The following is a 23,128-nucleotide window of genomic DNA, read 5'->3' as shown; positions in this document are numbered from 1 at the left end:
CTTATGATTAAAGTTGTTGCACATTCCCTGGTTACCAACTATGAATGAGTGAGTTTGAGCTACAGTATGTTGCATTAACAAGCAGAAACTCAACACAAAGGAACAAGGAAAACCTGTTGCCAGCTAGCATTTTGGAAGTGTTATTGCAGAGCAACACTAACAGAACACAGAAGTTTAAGTGCATGGCTTCACGCAAGGCATGTGCCATAGGTCACGGTGATAACTTGTTGCAGAAGTATAAATCAGCCTGAACTTTTCACTGTTTTTGACAGAAATGTGACAGTGAAACCCCTATATGACTGTTCATGTCTGTACACGATAAATGATTCTGTGTGCCTTATAGTGGGGGAGAGCGGGGACGAAAGTAACACTGGACGAAAGTAACAAAGGCCAGATAACATTGGCTTTGCAGGCTATGACAGCATATTCAGCCCGTTACTGTAACAGCAGGGCAGGAGTGGGATTTCTTTTCAGCCCTGGAGTTTCAAGCCTTAGACCGGCCCACCTCTGTTCACGACTGACTATATTAAAATAAGGTCATTTGCAATTCAGTTTCTAAAGACACTATCACGTCTTTTTCAAGGAAACAGCTGCTTTAGAACTTCAAATGTTTTTCATAAATATGAGAAGATTAAAGGGTAGCTAAATCTCCAAAGCTATACTTTAAACATCACATTGTCCCTTCCTGCAATATCTGAAAATATATTCTGTGCAAAATTATTTATAGATATGCAGTCTTTTATAACGGTGGTCACACATAAAAATCTAAATAAAATATGTACACCCACATAAGTAACCCAAACAGTATTATATTGTCCTCCTAACACTAAAAATGAAATAATAATAATAAAAATAACACTTTACTCAGGAGAGGTTAGAGCAGCAGCATCACAACACAACATGCTGACCACTGGACCACAATGTCGCTGTTATGTTGGTGAGTTTGGAAGAATAAATAAGTATTGCGCTGGTATCTGCAAGACTCTTTTAACCACAGTTTTACTTTCTATTGATGGCTTAATCTTTTTACCCCTTTTTTATATTTCTGATCAAGTTATGTCAGATTTATTAATGTAGTGAATCATTGGATTTTCATTGAGCAGGTGTAATATTCATTAATATTAATTATTCAAATTATTTTTTTCACTAAGGTGCCGCTGTTTAAGGTCGAATGCTAAATGATCATCATTAACCTGCCGGCTGCGTTTTGCTGCCTGCGAGAAAATAAATAAAAAGAGTGAGGCTATGGTCAAATAAATAAATGAAAAAAGTGCGACTGCTGAGAGTGCAAGCAGCTAGGGACACCGGCCCTCGCGGCCAAAAAACTTTCCCGGTGCTCCCAATTAGCCAATCCGGGCCTGTGTAACAGGTATAGAAATAATAGTTCACTTTATTTATAGAATTACACAAAATGTGTGTTTTACCTGAAGTGTTTATTAAGTATACCTGCTCCTTTAAATTTCTAAGAAAGCTTAAGTTTTCTAATTTCCTGTTCTGCACCCGCCTCCTCCTTTTCTGTACTGACTGCACATGGGAGAGGTGGGTGTCTGCAGCTCTAATTGATCTTAAATCATATTTACTTGACTTTTGAAGCCAGTTTTTATGTTTCAATATTATGTATAACTTTCTTTTTCACATATTTCACATAGTTCGTTATTTTTGTGTTTTCACTTTAATTGAGGTTTTGATTTATATTTGTCTGATTGAAGCATGTAAAAGTGATGAGGGCGAAGACACACTGTAAAATCTGTGCTTTTGTTTACATCAGGAGTGATTAAAGAGCCGTCACAACTGCTGATACCTGTCTGGTTATTCCCACAATAAAAAGAAAACACAATGCAGAACCCTTGATGGAGCTGCCAAATATCAGATGATGGGTTCAAAGTAACAATGTGTAAATTATGTTTAAAGTGAAATTCATTCAGTCATTCATTTTCATTTCGGCTTAGTCGCTTTATTAATCGGGGGTCATGCAGCATAAGTTTTACGCAGAGGATGCCCTCCCATGTTGCAACCCATTACTGGAAAACACCCATACACTACAGACAATTTAGCTTACCCAATTCACCTATATCGCATGTCTTTGGACTTGTGGGGTAAACCAGACCAACCAGTGAAAACCCACACCAACACGGGGAGAACTAAAGTGAAATTCTTCTATAATTTTTTTAAATACCACCCGATATTGATAGACCACACTTATGAGTTAGTAACCACAGCAAAACATATTTCTGTCTAAAACATCATCTTTTCAAAATACACTCATGAAATTGAGATAATTTCTGTATTTCTGTTTACAAATAAAATGTCTAATCTACAAATAAACTTTTATTCATTCATTCATTTTCTTTTCAGATTAGTCCCGTTGGTTCACCACAGCGGAATGAACCCCCAACTTATCCAGCACGTTTTTAGCAGATGCCCTTCCAGCTGCAACCCATCACTCGAAAAAACCAAACTTTTAGTTATTTCTAATTATTAACACACAGCCATGTCATTCATCTCAAAACCTTTATTGCTTCTTTTTTACTGTTAGAAAGATATATCAGAGTAAAAACAACTAGTGTAAAAGTCTGCGTCTCTCTGTGTCGCTCAGGCTGCACTGCAGTGTCTATTCACAGGCGCGATCCCACTACTGATTAGCACGGGGGATTTGACCTGCTCCGTCTCCGACCTGGGCCGGTTCACCCCTCCTTAAACGACCTGGTGGTCCCGAGCTCCCCCAGGAGCACCATATCGATACCGAACTTAACGCGGACACCCGATCAACATAGTCCACTGCAGCCCAGAAGCCCTGAGCTCAAGCGATCCGCAGCCTCAGCCTCCCAGTAGCTTGGATTACAGGCGCGCGCCACTGAACCCGGCGAGGACTGAGAAAATCAGAGCTGTGGAGAATCTGATCATCACTGGGACCTCTAGTGGAGGAAAACTGAATGATGAATAAAAACTGACTTCATAGCCTTATGACATTAGATAATACTAAACAGCAGTATGATCACAAATAAAAAAATTACAGTAATTAGTATCAACATAGTATTTTTGAACTAAAGATTATTATACCATATTTATTAGCCTTTACAACTCTTTATGAGTGCCACAACATTCTGTTTTCTGTATCAACTAATAAAATGTAATAAATACTGTAGTATACTTTAGTTTTTTTTACTACAGTAAAAGTGGTTTATTGTATCATAATACATATAGCTGTAAAAAACATATTACAGAATGGGTGATTTGTTTATATTAGGTGTGCATCTGCATAAAACATTACAAACAATCTACGAGCAGAGATAAATACAATATAAAATTCTGAAATAAAATGAACAGAGCTTTGTTGTTTTTCAACGAGTCTAACAGTATTCAGGTACAGTAATGTAATAATCAAATGTAAAATAATACTGCTATTGTCTTCATTTTTTTAATTAAATAAAATGATTTGCAATTAAAATGACAAATTATGCATTTTATTAGACCTAAAGCTTTTACAGTCGCAGGCCTCAGAAACACACGCAAACGCTAAATTATAATCCAGACTCAACCTTGTATTTCTTGTGATGTGACTATTGTGAATGATCATTGATGCTGAAATAATGCTCTGGGATAATTTATGTGAGCTAAGGGATAATTGACCCAAAAATGTTAATTCATAATCGGCACAATCATATTTATGTGGTGAACTATCCATTTAAGATTGTGCAAACAGTGAATCTCTGAAAAAGTAAAGCTTTAATGTTTTAATTTTCCACTTAAATACCAGTTCCTCATCTAACATTCATTCATGCAGTGAATAACTATCATTAACTGAGTTACATATTTATTATTCAGTTTACTCTTACTCATCCACTAACTGTGGTGTCAGATGCGGTTTTGACCTCCATCAGTGTTTTTAACATCTATAAGACTCGACAGAATCTCACACAATCTGTGGCATAAATTGATAGACTGTTTCAGCTTTAGCAGCACATCATGCTGAATTACTGATCCTGAGCTGAACATTGTTTATACAAGTACCACAAGTTATTTAATCTGGTCTAAAGACTAAAAAGCTGTTTAATATTAAAGATAAAAGGTAAAGTAAAACCACTTTGTCCTCTCTGACACTAAATATGTTTTAGCTGTTTTATGATTAAAAAATTATGTTTGTGATTATTAATCTGCAACCAACAACCTGCAGTATTTTATAATATGATGGCCTTTAGCGTCATTGTGCAATATATGAACTGTGGATTACACTAGAGGCCACATCTGCATCTGACACCATATTTAGTGACTGAAAAAGTGTTGATTCAATTAGTGAATGAATGAATGAATAAATGAGATACTCACTGAATGAGTGAATGTTAGTTGCTGAACTGCTTTTCTGTTGTCATTTAAAAGCTTTTCATTTCCTGATGAACTGTGGCCTATTTGACGAGATGTTTCGCTGTTAAACGGCAAATCATAAATAATTTAGTTATGAAAATATTGTTTCTATATGTATTAATCATTATATATATAATATATATGAGTCACTGGGCGTTGCAGGCACTGTTATTCAATGGTTCAGATCTTACCTCTCTGACAGATCATTCAGGGTGTCTTGGAGGGGAAAGGTGTCCAACCTACAGCATCTAAACACTGGTACCTCAAGGCTCTGTTCTTGGGCCACTTCTCTTCTCCATCTACACGACATCTCTAGGACCAGTCATTCAGAAACATGGATTCTCCTACCACTGCTATGCTGATGATACCCAACTATACCTCTCTTTTCACCCTGATGATCCCTCAGTTCCAGCTCGCATCTCAGCCTGCCTGTCGGACATTTCACACTGGATGAATAATCATCATCTTCAGCTTAACCTTGCGAAAACAGAAATGCTTGGAGTTTCTTCCAACCCGACTCTGCACCACAGTTGCCTTTAAATAGCACAACATTGTGATTAACTATTCAGTACAATAAACTTTACTATGTGGTTCTAAAATACTATAGTATTTAGTTTAAATAACTATATTTTATTTGGGACCGTACTGCTGTTTATTTTTATCCAAACAGTGCCATAAGACCAATAAAAAGTCAACTTTACTTCATCATTTATCATTTTCTCTATTAGAGGTCGCTGTGATGATCAGATTCTCCACAGCTCTGATTCTCTCAGCTCTCGCCGGGTGCAGTGGCGCGCGCCTGTAATCCAAGCTACTGGGAGGCTGAGGCTGCGGATCGCTTGAGCTCAGGGCTTCTGGACTGCAGTGGACTATGTTGATCGGGTGTCCACACTAAGTTCGGTATCGATATGGTGCTCCTGGGGGAGCTTGGGACCACCAGGTCGTGTAATGAGGGGTGAACCGGCCCAGGTCGGCGACGGAGCAGGTCAAATCCCCCGTGCTGATCAGTAGTGGGATCACACCTGACAATAGACACTGCAGTGCAGCCTGAGTGACACAGAGAGACGCAGACTTTTCTTCCAGGAGCACTTACACATACAAAAAAAAAGAGGAGAAATACTAATTAATCTCTTTCCCCAATTTTTTATTGTTCTGACCATTCTACATTTATAGGGTCATCATAATTGCATTATAACAGGCTTCATCAGGCAGTAAATCTTTTGGACTCTTAAAATGTTCTTTTGATTATCAGAAACAATAAATATCACACACTTCTGATCACTTCTACATTCACTGTAATCCACTGCCACAATCACACACACACACACACACACACACACACACACACACACACACACACACACACACACACACACACACACACACACACACACACACACACACATTGCTGTATAATAAAGCTTTGAACTAAACTTTGGATTTGGATGAGGCAACTTTAATATTTTATTGATTTTAACACGTAATGAAGATCAAAGGCAAACATGAATGGATTTACATTATAAACGCATCAGGAAATGATGAGATTAGAGAGTTTTAAATCATTTTTAACACACGGAAATAAACTTTTGTAGAAAATAAATTTGAAGGTGGCTTTAAAAAAATTGTTAAATTACTTTAAAAACGAAAAAACAAATCGCCAATAGGTGGCAGCAAGAGACCGCTTTAATCGAGTGAAGCTTTGAGTGATTCATTCAGCCACGAATCACTGATTCATTGACTCGCCCGACTCTTTACAAAGGCCAGAATCATTCGTGTAAGGAAACGCAGCTGTGTTTTATTCAGAGATGTCCAACTGTTCTGCTGTTTATTTAATTATTATCATAGTAATGATTTCACTATTATTTATGAGAAAATAACGCGGAAGTTTTTCGGCGCCTCGTCACGTGATCGTCAGCATCCATGGCAACGGTTCTTTTTGTGTTGTTATGAACTCCGCTCTGTCATTGGCATCTGATCTCGGCGTCCTTCGTGGCAACTGATTCCCAGATTATTGATATTATTGATTGTTGGATACATCGATTGATCGTCTGCTTCTCCCATCATTCAGGTTTGACCCTTGTTATCACACTGTGGTTTGTGTTCAGTATGTCTTGTGTTCATTACAGGTTTCAGAGTCGACTCACCTACGACTCGCTCCAGTTTGAGGGCCTCAACATCACTGTGGGAGAGCTGAAGCGGCAGATCATGAGGCGCGAGAGGCTGAAGTTCTGCCAGCTGAAGATCAGCAAAGCCCAAACTGATGAAGGTGAGATGAGGAAAAGCCACTTAAACTATAATACACTAACATTAGATGTGTTATCAGACAGACTTGTAGAAGCTGACATGTGTTATCATGACTCTGATGGTGACACATAGTGATGTTCTGAGTGTTTTAAAATGCTAATGGCACTCAAAGTATACTATGGTAAATGATTATTACTATATTCAAACTTTATTTTGCTGTCAGAATACACAGATGATGATGCTCTCATCCCCAAAAACACATCAGTCATCATCAGACGGGTCCCTGCGGCTGGACTGAAGTCCTCCAACAGAAGATTTGTTGGGTAAGTCATGTGAAATGAGCGCAATCGTCCTCTGATAGATGTTATATCAAGAGTTTGAGTCTGTCTGTGGTGTTTTAGTCACACAAGCTCCTTTGTTTTGTTTTGCAGACATCAAGCTGGACCATCAGCTAAATCTTCTCAAACAGGTGATTCTTCACTCCTCTCACTGGAGCAGCTGTTGAAGGTATTGAACAAATGATTAATTCACCCCACTGTGCTGCTCTGTATTGAACTGCAGTGTTTGCATTTGAGGCGTCATAATGACATGTAGTGCAGAATATCAATACACAGTGTAAAGCAAACAACAATACACACAAACACACACACACAAACACACACAGCTTCTTAGGGAGATTTGAGGGTGTTTATTTAGAGCAAATCAGTGAAATAAAATTTTAATGTGCAAATGCCTGTGAAACAGACTGAGAATCTGGCTGAAGCAAAGGCATCAGAGGAGGACAAGCTAAAAGCGGTGATGTACCAGTCCAGTCTGTGCTACTACTCCAGCAGGTGAGCGTTCAGACACTGACAGGTTTGGTTTGTGAGAAATGTTAAAGCTGATTCTCATGGTTCTGATGTTCATCAGTGAGGCCATGACACTGCTTGGGCTTCTTCCACCCAACTATGTCTGCTTTCACTGTGGGATCCCAGGACACCACATTAGGCACTGCCCCTCTAAAGGGGTAACTGGGTTTTCTAAGCTTATGGTTGCTGTGAACATGAGCTCTTGTCTCCATCAGTCAGATTGTTTGCTCTGTCGTTTGACTGTCACTCATGAATTCACAGGGCAGCAGCTCTGCTCCGCTTAAGCGCATCCGGAGGAGCACAGGGATTCCCCGCAGCTTCCTGTTGGAGGTGGACGACCCAAACCGAAAGGGAGTCATGATGGACGGCAGCGGCAAATACGTCATTCCCATCATAGACGCGTGAGTAAACTGTACTTGGCATTGCAGCATGTTCTATTGTTTGTGAAAATCTCACATTATGTCTGCTTGTGTGTGTTTGCGCTCGATCTGTTCAGTGAGGCCTATGCTGCTGAGAAGAAAAAGAGACCTTCCTTCTGCCAGACCAAGCCGCTGTCCTCCTCTTCCTCAGCTGGTGCAGCATCTTCAGTCCAGGACGCCAGAGGGAAACGTTCCCGCTCCCCATCTCCACCAGAGACGCACGGAGACCAGAAGAGACCACGTCACTGAGAGACCTTCACCCAAGAGACCTGGAGCCGACGTGAGCACAGTGTATATATTGTACATAGTTTATGAATAAAACTGAATAAAGATTATAGCAGCATAAACTGTGGACTGGTTGACCTTCACACAATACAGAAACACAAAAGAAAATGATCAACACATTAAGATAGAAATGATGAACAAACATGCTGCGGGAGAACCAGTGTGCTGTCCTGCTCACAATCTAAAACTTTTTGTTTAAGTTTATTTAATGTTAATCAGAAAAAAATAAAACGCTGAACAGCTTTTATAGTATTCAATAGTTTTCCTCATAAAGGGGAAAAGTTCAAGAAACATGGAAGAAAAGGCGGCATGTACATATTTTTAAAAATCCATTGGAATGACAAAGATGTGCATGCTCTAATAAGTCATTTTGGCTGTGTTCATATGGTGTCCTTTGGTGGTTTCTATTGCTGTTGTTGTTTACTGTTCAGCTGACTTAAGCAAATAGATTTCTTTAAAATGTAGCTATTAAGGGAAAAAATAATGTATCTTTATATATATATATATATATACACATGGCCTCACTGTAGGAAGGCTGCTGGTGGGAGTCCCGACTGGGCCAGATGGCATTTCTGTGTGGAGTTTGCTTGTTCTCTCCGTGTTCATGTGGGTTTCCTCTGGGTGCTCCAAACCCATGTGCTATGCTGTAGGTGAATGAATAAACTAAATTAGCCATAGTGTGTGTGTGTGTGTGTGTGTGTGTGTGTGTGTGTGTGTGGATATTTCCCAGTACTGGGTTGCAGCTGGAAGGGTATCCGCTGTGTAAAAAATATGCTGGATAAGTTGGCAGTTCATTCCGCTGTGGCGACCCCAGATTAATAAAGGGACTAAGCTAAATGAAAATGAATGAATAAATTGATTGATTGATTTTAACAATTTTAACAAAAATATACAAACAAGTCCAGTTTGACATTCATATCTTAAAAACTGTCGAGGATAAATTACACAATAAAGCCACAGGCTGATTTCCATCAAGGTCATCGATATTCTTAAAAAATGAACGAGCAAATCATAAAGTGCAAACATCATCAGCTCAGAAACTCAGCACAACAAAAATCCTCAACTTCAACCGTAAAACAGCCATTTTTTAATTTCCTCTCTAAAAACTCTCAAATTGAATCTCTTTAAAACTCCTCGGCAGTATATTCCAAGCAACAGTACACAGAAAAGACTTTCTACCTGTTTCACTATTAATTCTACAAGGACAAATACCCCTGCTACTCGCTCTTGTAGAATGACAGTGTACCTCACTAACTAAAACTTAATAAGTAAATATTTTGGGACCATTTTCTTTAAAATCTTAAACACCATCACCAATTTCAGAAAAGTGACCCTTTTTCCAACTTTTAATAAATTAATTTGACTATAATATTCATTATTTAAATGTGTGTGTGGAAGTACTTTGATAACAATTCTGCAACTTATTTTGGGCCGTCTGCAATTTATTTTTCATTTTTGTGGAACTACTGCTGTACCAAAAGACTGCAGCATAGTCAAAGTATGACTGCACTAATGCACTAGCCAATATTTGTAAAGTTTGAAAATCTAAGAGCTCTGTCTGTCTTGCTAAAAACTTAATTTTAGAACTTTTGAATGGACTATAACAGCCATCTTCTCACCTGTCAAATTACTGTCTGAAATGGAACCTAAATATTTCCCTTCATGTTTGGGTTCATTAATTTGATGCTCTACTTTTACCTCTGATCTGACACATTTTCTCAGTTTCGCAGCTGAACCAAATAAAATAAATTCTGGTTTACACAAGTGTAAGGACAATTTATTAAGGTTGAACCATTAAGAGACTTCCTCAGTTTGTTTATTTCATTTTCAATAAATTCCTTCCTCTCATGAGACACAATTATTGCTGCATCATCCGCATTTAACAAAAGCTTTTTTGAACAGGCCATTTTCAAATCATTGATGTATATTAAAAAAGCAAAGGACCTAAAACACTGCATTGTGAAACCCCATAAGAAACGGTTGAATAATCTGAAAACACACCATTTAAATCTACTATTTGACATCTGTTTTTAAGGTAAGACTTCATGCATTTACAGGCCAAAACACCAAAACCCATTGCCTTTACTTTTAAAATCAATATCCTGTGATCGACTGTATTGAAAGCTTTTTGCAGGTCTAAGAAAACCATCCCACTTAACTTCCTTTATCCATATCGCTCTTTATATAATTTGTTAAATAAAAGAAACTGTTGAATCAGTGGAATTATTTTCCTAAAACCCGATTGAAACTCTACAATACGTCACATTTTAAACAATATTTTTCAATGTGCTAATAAATAACTTTTTCCCTCCCTTTTGACAAAGCACTCAAAATTGATACCAGCCTAGAATTATTAACCTCAAACCTACTACCTTTCTTAAAAAGAGGAATAACTCTTGCTTTTTTCAACTTTACCTTGACAAATAGAAAAATTGATAATATGTTTAACCATCGGAGTGACGCATTTAGGGAGTCTTTGAGGGAACTGCACTGGAATATTATCTAACCCTGTTGCTTTACTATTTTTAAGTGTTATTAATTTCTTAAATATATCCCCCTCCTCTATGTTATTAAACAAAACTTTCTAGATTAAAACTGCATTTGGCATAATACTCTATAACTAATTCATCAATAAAAATGCCATTTTGTACTGGAAGCTTTTTCGCCGTCAATATCAGGTGGTATTAAAAAAATAATTAACAATGTCATAGTCAGATATAATTAAAACAAACATGATGAAGCCAGTAAATCTGGTTGTGACCTACCCGTGTGTTACTTTTGTTTCTGATGGGGTCAAAAATTATAATGTGCCATTTATGTTTAAAGTAAAATTATTCTCTATATATATATTTTAATTTGATATATTTTCAATTAAATTCAATATATTTCTGTCTAAGGCATATTTTTAAAATATAGACATGAAATTGAGATGATTTTTGTATTTTTGTTTACAAATAAACTTTTTGAAGTCTGCTAGTAAACTTTTAATTATTACTTACTATTAATAATGCATAGTCATCATACATCTCTAAATCTTTATTTCTTCAGTTTTACAGTTAGAAAGACAAATCAAAGTTTAAAAAAAAAAATTAATGTAAAAGTCTGCGTCTCTCTGTGTCGCTCAGGCTGAACTGAAGTGTCTATTCACAGGCACGATCCCACTACTGATCGGCACGGGAGCTTTGACCTGCTCCGTTTCCGACCTGGGCCGGTTCACTCCTCCTTAAACGACCTGGCGGTCCCGAGCTCACCCGGGAGCACCATATCGATACCGAACTTAGTGCGGACACCCGATCGACATAGTCCACTGCAGTCCAGAAGCCCTGAGCTCAAGCGATCCGCAGCCTCAGCCTCCCAGTAGCTTCCCAGTAAACATTGGTCGGACGACGATGTGCTCTCCCCGGCCAAAAGATGTCGCTCTGCGACGGCATCAACTGTGTACTGATGGTCTGAAAGCGACGTGCTTTCCACAGCCAAAATTCGTCGCGAACGCACGGCACAAATGCACAACATGTCGTAAAATGCATTAATATATGCTTGTATACATTTAAACATGTCTATTTATATTTGGGGTTGCGTGTATTTACGATTTAATGTACATGTAGTTTAATATATACCATGCTGATTAAGTCCAAAAATGACGTCCTTTACACGTGCATTTATAGTCCATCATATACCCTTGCTGAAATTATGAAATATTAAAAAGTATTGCACTTACATCTGGGTATACACTTAATATATGTGTGTCCCAAGTGGGTTCGTGGACAGATTTCAGGCATCTAAACTCATTAAAAACAGATTTATCTTTATGAAATACAGAAATCACTTTTATTTACATCTTGTCAACTGACCAATTACATTCATAAAGTGTCCTGTGCGGTGAAAGGATAGTAAAGTCACTGTTTCTAAAACCATAATGCAATTATTTATTTTTTGCACCTAACGCTAACAAATCTCGCGATATGACAAACATCGCTGTTTTCAAATCTCATTTTCTTCCGGTTTTGTTCAGCACCACGAGAACATGAGGACGCGGCGAAAAGATGGACAATTATCACAAATCTCCTACCGTGTAAGTACAGTTTGTATTCGTTTAATAACATTATTGAGTTTTACTCGAAGGAACTGAAATAAATGATGCACATTGTCAGTAGCGATGTGGCGTTGCTTTGATTAGGCTAAAATTAGCCTTTATGCTAAAAGTAAGTCAGGTTTGGGCAATATGTCATGTTATTACAGCAATCTGGTGCAGTTTACCAGGGGTTCCCTACACTGGTCCTCGAAGACAGCTGGTCAACATGTTTTCCAGCATCCACCTGCTGTGTGTTCAGTCAGAGCTGAAAATGACCATTTCAGGTGAGTTTGGAGTGGAATAGTGTAGAAATAAAACATTTTAATAATGATAATAATGCACGAATTTGTTAGAAAACCTAACAAAAAGCTATACAGTATCATGCTATTGTAGATATGTCTCCAGCATTTACTACAATACCAGTATTAATGATTTATTTTAGCCTACATTAATAGGCTGTCATTAACAATAAGAGCAAAACTCATGAGCATGTATATAAAAAAAGTTATTTACTTAATATTTTACACTAACATAAAATGGTAAATATATGCATGTAGGTGTTATTAGCTCATGTGGAGGTTTAACAGGTAAAGTCTAACCACTTTTCTTTTAACTGCTCCTGTAAAATAGTTTTTGTACTGTAAATTAATTAAACTGCATTAAGGTTCAAATTTGTCTTGCAGGGTCAATAACAATCAGTCATCTGTCAGAGAGAATTCAAGACTCTTTCTCCAGGCCGACTGTAAGAATCATATAAGGCTTTGCATTTATTTATTTTCTGTTCATTAAATAATTGAATTATTACCTTTCTCACTGTTGTTTTGTTTGTCTGTAGAATTGTCTCCAGTGCAAATGATCCTCTGTCATCACACTCCCTGAGGACACTCCAGAGTAGGTGAGAAACTTGTTGAATGCTTAAAAGTTTATTTAGGTGTATAATGTGTATGAGTTCACATTTGCAAACCTAGAGCTAGTTTTATACCTGTGGTGAGTATTGTGATCTTATTACTGCATATTCTGATAAACGCTTTAGTAAATAATTGCAACTAGAAAAGTTCACGTCATCATGAGCCTGATGTTAGCTGCTGCTCTGTTACAGTAATTGTCATTGTGAACTCCAGCAGGTCTACATGTTCTGTTAAGAGACTGGATTCTGAGAGTGAGATCCTGTGAAGTGTTTATCAAAGTTAAAGAGAAGAACTGGATCTGTGTAAGTTTTAAATGTGACAGAATGTGTGTCTCTGTCTGTCTGGATCGCTCTGACTGTGATTTTGGTGTCACATTTAGGTTCAGCAACTGTCCGGAGTTGGTGGATGTTCTGTCCGAGCCTGATTAAAAGAGTGATAAACGGGTACATATTTATCTTGCATTGTTTGTGTTTATTTCTGCACAATATTTCAGGAAAATATGTTTTACTACCCCAACAATTAACCCAGCATTTTATATAACTAAAACTATAGATTTCATCTGTCATTCATCATTGTACGTCTCCTTATAGACATGCCTGTTTTAATGTTCAGATGTTTTAAAATGTTTGTACAGACTCAGGCTGTCAAGCAGACTGAAAATATTAAATGATAATTTTAGTGTAAGCCATGAATGACAGTCTTTGCTTGTCACAAAACTGTGGATGTGTGGATATGGGCAGTTGTAAAATGACGAGTAGTAGGGAATATGTATGTATTGACATTAGATATTGCTCTGCACATTGCTGTTCATTCATGAAACATGACAGTAATTCTTGATATATTGTAAGTTTTTAGTTTTAGGATCATACAAAATCATATTCTCCTTCCTCAGATGCCGTAAAGTGAGTCCAGATGCTACAGACACAGAAAAAGGTGCAGCAATGGAGGAACACAGCAAGCACCTTCCAGGAAGAGCTGGAGAATATTAGAAATAAAGACTCTAAAAAAACATTTCACTTGTGTTGTCCATATTTCTGTGTTGTTGTTTTATTTATTCTTATTAGATGAGTCTGTTTAACAGTGATGTACATCTGTTACTATATGCACAATAAATAATTTGCTTAATCGTAACACTATTGCATCCTTAAATAATGTATTACTCATGGTTTACACGTGATTACAATGCTATAAAGACGTTTAGGTATAACTGGACTGAAATTGGACCTGATTGCATTTCACAGCTTTAAATAATAAGTTTGATTATTTTATATGTATAATTAGGCTATTAAAACACTTATTATAAAGAAATAACATGTTTTAAAAGCAACCAGAAAACGTCCAGAACATGACATATTTTGACGTGCAGGGACCGTGTAGAAAAGACGTGCGATTCACGGCCAGAAGACGTAAAAGACGTCGGTTGGATTTTCATTTTGGCACTACTTTTCAACCAGGACGACACGTGACGGAGCGACGTCTTTTCAGCGGTAATCGGACGTCCAAATGTTTGCTGGGTTGGATTACAGGCACGCGCCACTGAACCCGGCGAGAGCTGAGAGAATCAGAGCTGTGGAGAATCTGATCATCACAGCGACCTCTAGTGGAGGAAAACTCACTTTTATAGAAGTGAACTAATGCTTTAATAGACCGGACGCTTTCAAGATGGCTTCTTGATCGCACGCGTTTCGTTGAGCTCCGCAATCCTAACTACTTAAACTGACCTGTTTAACGTTTCGCAAAGTGTATATTAAAAGTTAACTTGAACTGATATTATAGCGATCCGTTACAGACGACAATGGGAGGGTCAGAGAAAAGAAAAAGTGCAGGAAAAAAGGCTGGAAAGACCGAAAAGACAGAACATGCTAACTTGGCTAATCAAAATAGCAGTTCGCCGAGGGCCGAAACGTTGGATAAAATCCCTTCTAACGCATTGATTACAGACAATTTACATGACTACCTTCAGCAGAATATTAACTCTGAGGAACTTATGCTGGTAGCGGAGGTCGAACTTCCATCTCTTCCAGAAACTCCTTGTGAATCACCAGCCCCTAAACAACGCAGATGTGTGGGAAAAGATACAACGATCATCCTTTCCCAGATTTCGGACCTTTCACGTCTTGTGCAAAATAGGTCAGACACACTTGAGAAGCTGGTGGAAAAAAATTCTCAGATAGTAAATGAAATAAAATCCGAAGTCGGCGTCAATACAAAGCAGATCGCGGAATTAAAGGAAACGATCGAGTTCATCTGTACGGACGTAAATGCCATGAAAGTTGGCTTAAAAAAAGCTGAAAGGTGTATCGAAGAGCAAGAAAGACGTCTAACGTTGCTAGAAGGCTATTCCCGAAGGTGGAATCTGAGGATTCAAGGGATTCAAGAAAGAAGCGGAGAAGATGTTCGTCTCGAGGTCATTAAAGTTTGTCAGCGTCTCCTGCCGCAATTTAAAGAGAAGCTGTCTGATGTCGTAGACGTCGCACACCGTCTTGGCCGTAACAAACCTGGAAGCAGCACTCCTCGAGGTATTATATTTCAATTTACTTCACGCTTTTTTAGGGATGCTGTCTGGCGCGCCGCCAAAGATGCAGACTTTCTAAATGATAATAAGCTAAGGGTCTCCGAGAACCTGTCTCCTGCTGACAGAGAACGAAGACTGAAATTATGGCCCGCTGTCGAAAAAGCTCGTAAGGGAAACAAAAAGGCTCTCTTTGTCGGTGGCCGTGCCTTTGTGGATGGCGTTGAGATCTCGCCCTCATCCTAAATTACAAAGGAAAAAGTGGCAACTGCAACTGAAAAAGAAGCATGCTAATACCCCCTTTCAGTACAAAAGTACTCTCATTTTAATCTTTGTAAAAACTGGAACATAAGACCTGTTTAAATGTTTTATAATTTACATAAGGAACAGTAACGCCTTTCCCGTCTCTCTCTGGATTTAAATTTAAGATACTTTTCTTCCATATTTTTGGTCTATAGACTGAAAAGAAACAGGTACTCAAATTCAGTTTTGTTGATTTGAACTTTCAGAGAAGATGCGATATTTGCTTATTTTTCTTTTAACTTTAAAGGGAGACATTTTCTTTTCATTACTTGAAACGATAACATGAAAGGAATTCAGACTCCAGTCATATTGATTAATGTAATACTTTTATAAAAGAAACAAAACATTTTTTTTTCTCTCTTTAGATAAAAAAAGAAAATACATTATTTTTGCTTATGTTGGCTAAAGAAGTGGTAGAGACTAAGACTCCTGTTAATTTTTTCTCTTTTACAAATTTTCAGTATAACCAATATACGTGTTAAAAAGGGATTGCTGTTCTCATCCTGGGATATTATTGCTGCATTTGTGTCACGTTCCGGTAAAGGGAAAAAGGAGCGAGGACCCAAGCGCAGAGTGAAGTAGGATTTATTATTAATAAAATAAAATAAAAGGCAAAAATAAACAACCCAGAGGGGGAAAAACACTACTACAACAAACAATAAATCAAACAAACAAACTTGACTGGGCAGGCAGGACAAGGCAGGACTGGACACAGCAGGACAGGTAAACATCGACAACATATGATGACGAACTCGCACAGGACAGCAGACATAAGGGGTTTATAAACTGTAGGAAATTAACAAAAAAACAGATGAACATAATTAACTAATAATGGGTTAACAAGGAGGGTGGGACTAGACAATAGACGGGAGCGCATGACACAGAGAGACAACACAAGCCATGCGCTCCGATGACACAGGACAAGAACATGCGGCCAGTGAGAGAACTCATCAACCGCATGTTCATGACAAGACGAGCACAACACTGAAGCACACGACAAAAGCACGTGACCACAATGTAAACATCGAGCCACGTGCTTTGACAAAAGACGCAAGACACAAGCACACGATAGATAAACACCTTACCGTGCGCTTACACATAAGCAACGCGCATGCTTCATCTCAGCGCCAACCAAAACTGAAACCAACTAGACGGAGGCGCCGAGAATAAAGCAGCGCGATGCTGACAGAACAAACACAAACACTAGTACAAGAGCGCGCGCGTCTGAGGGACGCAGAGCGTGCGCGGCCACATCAAGCGCCAGCGCACACACTCTGCGTACACCCACGACGGCGCGCGCGCACACAGAGACAGAAACAGGACCAGACATGAGTAGTGTCAAAGCTCTGCCACCAAAACAAGAATTTACGAGACCAAAGTGGCAGAACCCTGACAGTTTGCTTAAGATTTGCTATATATTTATATAGGAATCTTCTGGGTCTGTTTTATTTTTTTATTTATTTCATATTCACTCTTGTTCTATGTCTTTATCTATTGTTTCTCTTAACTGTAGAGGTTTACGCAATATCACTAAGAGGAAAGCTATTTTCTTATTGAAGCGCTTTAATGCAGATTTTTGTTTTCTACAAGAATGCCACTCTGTTACTGAAGACGCACAATTTTGGAGGTCACAGTGGGGACTAGATCTGTGGTTTTCCCATGGCACTACTAAATCTGCTGGGGTTTGTATTTTAAAGGACAGATTTAAAGGAAAAGTCTTAAGATCTAACTGTGATGCTTCTGGGCACTACATTGTACTTGCCGCTGAGATTTTAAATGAAACTTATATTATAGTTAATGTATAAGGTTTTAACTTACAAAACGAAAATAAAGCTCTCTTCAATAGATTAGGCAAGCAGGTGATTCAAATGTTAACCATTTTTCCTAACTCTGCTCTAATCTTTGGTGGTGATTTCAATGTTGTCCTAGATAATAGTTTAGATAGATGGCCTCATCAAACTGGAACTCCTAATTCAGATTATATTATGGCTTTTATAGAACAATTTTCCTTGTTTGATCCATGGAGAAAATCTCATCCAACACAAGAATGTTTTACTTGGAGTAACAAATCTTTATCTTCTCAATCTAGGATTGATTATTGGCTTACTTCCAATGACTTGGATAACATTGTTACTGATATAATACCATCTCCGTTCTCAGATCATGCAGCTATTTCGATTATGATTCCCTTTAGAAACTTTAGTAATTTAACTCAAAAATCTGGTTACTGGAAATTAAATAATTCAGTTCTTAAACATAAGGAAGTTATTACTGGAATAGAAAAAATTATTTTGACTTACTGGAATAAAGCGAAAGTTGAAAAAAATATTGTAATAATTGGGAACTTCTCAAATTTGAAGCGGGAAATTTTTTTAGGAAATACTGTAGTGAATTGGCAAAAAAGAGAAGAGCTGAAGAAGATAGTATTATTTTAAAAATATCCACTTTATCATCCAAAACAATAGAAGACTTATCAGAATCTGGAAAAGCAGAACTTACTGAACAAGAGATTAAATTAGAAGAATTTTACAAACAAAAGGCAGAAGGAGCTTTTATAAGATCTCGAAGGAAATGGCTTGAAGAGGGTGAAATGAGCTCTGCGTATTTCTTTAGACTTGAGAGGCAACAAGCTAAATATAATTATATTGAGAAATTGAGGATTAATGGTAATATTGTGGAGAATGCAAAAATTGTTGCAAACTATTGTTCTGAATTTTACAGTAACTTGTATTCTTCTAAATTCTGTCAACAATCTACTACAGAATTCTTTAAATCGCTACATAACATAAAACAGATTAGTGATGATGAGTTCAATATATGTGAAGCCCCTCTTAGTTTACAAGAAGTTACGGATGCAATTAAATCACTGAAAAGCAACAAGTCTCCTGGAACGGACGGACTCTGCTGAGTTTTATAGAACATTTGAGAAACTTTTAACTCCTTTTTTGCTTGAGGTCTTTAATGAGAGCATAGATAGATTCTTCCTTCCTCCAACCTTATGTCAAGGACTTATAACTTTAATACCAAAACCAAATAAAGATCACTTATTAATTGATAATTGGCAACCAATTACCTTGCTGAACAATGATTATAAAATTATTGCATTAGTTTTATCCAAAAGAGTAAAATGTACTATGAACAATTTAATTGATGAATGTCAATCTGGATTTTTGCAAAAAAGACACATTTTTAATAACATACGTTTAGTATTAGATATTCTAGATAATTCACATTACTTCTCTAATGACAACTTTATACTTTTTCTTGACTACTAAAGCTTTTGATTCTTTAGAACATGAATTTTTGTTACAAACTCTTAGTAGGGTAGGATTTGGAAATTTCTTCTGTAGATCTATTAAAATGCTTTACACTAATTGCAATAGTTCTATTAGACTCAGCAGCGGCACCTCACCTAGATTTTCTTTGAGACGAGGAGTTAGGCAGGGATGCCCAATCTCCCCGTACCTGTTTTTGATAGCCACTGAACTTCTAAATATACATATTAGAGAAAGCTCCTTAAAAGGAATATCTATTGAAAACATTGAAGTGGTAATAAGCCAGTTAGCAGATGATACTGTTTTGTTTCTGAAGGATGCCTCACAGATTGCTACAGCAATAGAAATTCTTGAACCCTTTTAAAGCCTCAGGTCTCTGCCTTAACATAAATAAATGTGAATTATTACCAGTGGGTAATTGTTCAGAATCTCTAATTTGTAACATCCCTGTGAGAGAGAGTGTGACATATTTGGGAATTAAAATAATTAAGGATGATAAAAGTAGATGTATTTCCAATTTTCTACCAATTATTGAAAAAACGAAAAAGATGATGAACCATTGGCTACAAAGAGATCTATCAATCAAAGGCAGAGTTCTGAAGGTATTTCTAGATTGTCATATACAGCTCAGTCTATTTCAGTTGATAAGCACACAAACAAACTAATTGACGGAATGTTGACAAAATTTCTTTGGAAAAACAAAATTCATTATATTAAAAAATCAGTAATGCTGAATTCTTATGACAAAGGCGGCTTAAATTTTATTGATTTTAACTCACTTAATGGTAATTTTAAAATTAATTGGATAAGACAATTTCTTATAAATAGTTCTTCTATCTGGAATATTATCCCCCGTTTCATTTTCTCTCATATGGGTGGTTTAGAATTTCTTTTAATGTGTAATTACTAAATTGAAAAACTCCCAATCAAACTCTCTAAATTTCATCAACAAGTGCTTACAACATGGAGGCTTATTTATAAACACAACTTCTCCCCACATAGTTTTCATATTTGGAATAATGCCAATATCATGTATAGAAATAAGTCACTATTCTTTAACAATTGGTTTAACAATGGACTATTATTAGTTAACCAATTATTTGATAATGCCGGAAATTTGTTTACATTTACAGAATTTATGGCAAGATACAAAATTCCTGTTACATTACAGGAATTTACTATTCTAACCGGGGCAATACCCACTGGCATACATATGCTGTATAAAGGCAGTGTATGTACATCAGCACTTACTGTTTGTCCTCCTAAACCTGAACAAACCTCGGTTGGGTTTATCTGTTTCTCTGGATTTAAGCCTAATAATCACAAAATTAGATCTTTAATCTTAAAAGAAAATATGTCTATACCGTATGTTATTTTTTACTGGAACAATATCTTTAATAATTCAAACTGGACTCAAGTTTGGTCATTACCTCAAATTTTTTTTTATCACAAATAAAGCTAAAGAAATATCATTTAAATTACTTCATAGAGTTTATCCCACAAAATTATTTCTACAAAAATTTTAAATTGATATTGAGTTAGAATGCTGTTTTTGCGAAAGCTTTAATGAAACTATTTCACATTTATTTTGGTCTTGCCAATATACTCGACTATTTTGGATCAATGTTGAAGCTTTTATTGCTCATAATATCTTAAAAACCTTTTCCTTATCTTATAAACATGTGATTTTGGGTTTTTATGTTAAGGATCGCTCTTTAAAAGATGCTGGTTTTATTATAAATTTTATTTTATTATTATGTAAATTTCACATACATAAATCCAAGTTTTCCAAAAGCAAACCTCTCTTCATGGTGTTAGAAAAAGAGATTCAAATGTATATAAAAGTGATTTCCAAGTCTCAAAATAGAAAAGCCATTAAAACAATTAATATATGCTCCTCCTTTAACATTTTTACATAAAATGTTTGTATATATGCATTTCCTGTGAAAAAAAAAAGTGCATTACTAACTCTTGTAAATAACTAAAATTATAAAATGTGCGAAACATATTTGTATGTAATTTGATAATTATGTACCCTCTCCTCTGTTATTTTATTTTTTTTTTTTTGGTTTTTTTCTCTTCTTTGTTTTTTCACTTATTTCATTCTTGTTAGGAAATGTAAAGTGATTGTATTGTATTGTATAAGAAAACTGTACATGCTGGTTCTTGTTAAAAAAAAAAAAAAAAAAAACTAATGCTTTAATAACCTGTGCTAATCATTCACTTACAATAGCATTATAGTTCACTATTATCCAGCAAGTTTTTACGCAGCGGATGCCCTTCCAGCCGCAACACATCTTTGGGAAACATCCACACACACACACACTCATACACTACGGACAATTTAGTCTACCCAATTCACCTGTACCGCATGTCTTTGGACTGTGGGGGAAACCGGAGCACCCGGAGGAAACCCACGTGAAGGCAGGGGGAAAATGCAAACTCCACACAGAAACTGCGCCACTGCCTCGCCACCTTCACTATTGGAATTCATAACTTGATAATCCATTGTCTGTAATATTTTTTTTGCATGAGTAAAATTTGCATTTCACAGATTTTTCGTAATAATTAAAACAATGGTAAATCTGATAAATGATTAGAAATGATCCTTATATCAGGGATTATTCATTGCAGTCTTCTTGTTTTGTTTTAATTCATTGATGCAAATTAGGTCTGTAAATCATTTTTCATTATTCTGTAAACATTAAATGAGATCTGAATCACTAACCCTAAACAAAAGAGTTTGAATTAGAAACACTCAATAAAATGAATCAGCCTTTCAGTTCAAGCCTGCTGCAGTCGCTCTTCTTGGAAAGGTCAGTGCTGATCCTTGTTCTGCAGATTCTGATGTTTTAAATCTGCTTGTGGTGTTTTATTTACATGTATATGGGTGTAGGGTCCACCCAGTTGGTCCAATGACGGTATCCAATGGTGGATGAAGGTTCACTGCATGTTCAGTCTTTCCAGTGCACAATGTTGATTTATATTAAACTTAACTCATATCTGACTCCAATTTTAGTATGAGGTGGTTTAGAATATTAATATATTTATCCTCGTTTTATCTGACTCCAATTATAAAACATTGATAAGATTATTTTGTTTCCTTTCATATTATTTTAGATTATGATTGAATATTCTTTTGATTTGTTATTATACCTTATTCTCATTTACTCAGATTCCTATAGCATCTCGAGTCTTGCACCGGCCGGGTATACAATCTCTTAATACAAGCTCGTCAGTCTTGGTCATTAAACAGAGGCGATTAACCACTCTCCTAAAGTGGCAGAACCCTATACTTACTCAATTTAGGAGATTTTTTATGTGGTCCCAATAGATCTGTTATCTACTTAATCAAGACAAAGTATTTTAATAATAATCGCACAGGATTATAAGTTTGTAGATGAAGGCCTAAATACCCACATTTAGATTAGTTTCAACAATATTTTGTTGTTCTAAATAGAAAACTCATAGTTGGCCTTTTACAGTCTAAGTATACTTGAATTAATGCCAATATGTTAGTCGGATCTCTAGCAACATTGTATAGCGTGCCACACTGCTCCGTCTAACATGTTTTAGTCCGTTACTAACCTGTACAGTGGCTTGTAGTGCTATGGACAACCACATTTATCAGTGATAATAACACGAGGACAGTTTGAATAATTCAAAACATAACAATTTATTAGTCAGGTAAATGTGTATTATGCCAATTCAATCAGTCAATTCATAAAAGATCAATAAATACATCAAGTTACCAAAGATAAATCCAAGATTAAAAGATGCATTCCTGACTTTAAAATATACATAACATGGAGCATAAGCTCCATGTTACGGGCTGATCGGGGTAAGCAGAATCGCGCTGAGCCTTTCTCAAACCTTACCTTAAGTAATCCAAGAATTCCC

At 36.6% G+C, this 23,128-nt stretch overlaps 2 protein-coding genes and 3 non-coding genes across 7 annotated transcripts in view; 3 read left to right on the top strand and 2 right to left on the bottom strand.

Moving 5' to 3' along the window:
• zgc:174354 overlaps window positions 1–23,128 on the top strand; it is a 90,216-nt gene that overhangs the window by 8,948 nt on the left and 58,140 nt on the right. The gene's annotated exons all lie outside the window — the stretch shown is intronic.
• On the bottom strand, window positions 2,568–2,865 carry LOC147834719 (signal recognition particle RNA). The gene has a single exon (XR_015503134.1).
• On the top strand, window positions 5,141–5,438 carry LOC147834718 (signal recognition particle RNA). The gene has a single exon (XR_015503121.1).
• Window positions 5,141–14,140, top strand: zgc:91850. Of its 3 annotated transcripts, XR_015501884.1 has the most exons (13): window positions 5,141–6,628; window positions 6,830–6,929; window positions 7,038–7,113; window positions 7,351–7,439; window positions 7,716–7,855; window positions 7,951–8,153; window positions 12,171–12,230; window positions 12,398–12,514; window positions 12,914–12,972; window positions 13,066–13,125; window positions 13,352–13,440; window positions 13,518–13,581; window positions 14,031–14,140. XR_015501884.1 is itself a non-coding variant. In XM_087272214.1 (7 exons), exons 1-7 carry the CDS (start codon window positions 6,469–6,471, stop codon window positions 8,120–8,122), a joined length of 834 nt encoding a protein of 277 aa, XP_087128340.1. In that variant the 5' UTR covers window positions 5,141–6,468; the 3' UTR covers window positions 8,123–8,220. The 3 variants fall into 3 exon arrangements, 2 of the variants coding, with proteins under 2 accessions (XP_087128340.1, NP_001315143.2); XM_087272214.1 differs by lacking the exons at window positions 12,171–12,230; window positions 12,398–12,514; window positions 12,914–12,972; ... (2 more) ...; window positions 13,518–13,581; window positions 14,031–14,140 and adding an exon at window positions 7,516–7,612 and having other exon boundaries at window positions 7,951–8,220; NM_001328214.2 differs by lacking the exons at window positions 12,171–12,230; window positions 12,398–12,514; window positions 12,914–12,972; ... (2 more) ...; window positions 13,518–13,581; window positions 14,031–14,140 and having other exon boundaries at window positions 6,306–6,628; window positions 7,951–8,220.
• Window positions 11,255–11,563, bottom strand: LOC147834717 (signal recognition particle RNA). Its single transcript, XR_015503180.1, has one exon.

This window comes from Danio rerio, chromosome 11 (genome assembly GCF_052040795.2).
Source record: "Danio rerio strain M-AB ecotype USA chromosome 11, GRCz13ab, whole genome shotgun sequence".
Lineage (NCBI taxonomy): Eukaryota > Metazoa > Chordata > Actinopteri > Cypriniformes > Danionidae > Danio > Danio rerio.
This window is presented reverse-complemented; position numbering and strand designations above follow the sequence as displayed.

Coding starts and splice junctions, on each gene's coding strand:
- zgc:91850 (XM_087272214.1), top strand. CDS start 6,469: ATGTCTTGTGTTCATTACAGGTTTCAGAGTCGACTCACCTACGACTCG. Junction 6,930..7,037: donor TCCAACAGAAGATTTGTTGG/GTAAGTCATGTG, acceptor TTTGTTTTGCAG/ACATCAAGCTGGACCATCAG. Junction 7,856..7,950: donor GTCATTCCCATCATAGACGC/GTGAGTAAACTG, acceptor CGATCTGTTCAG/TGAGGCCTATGCTGCTGAGA.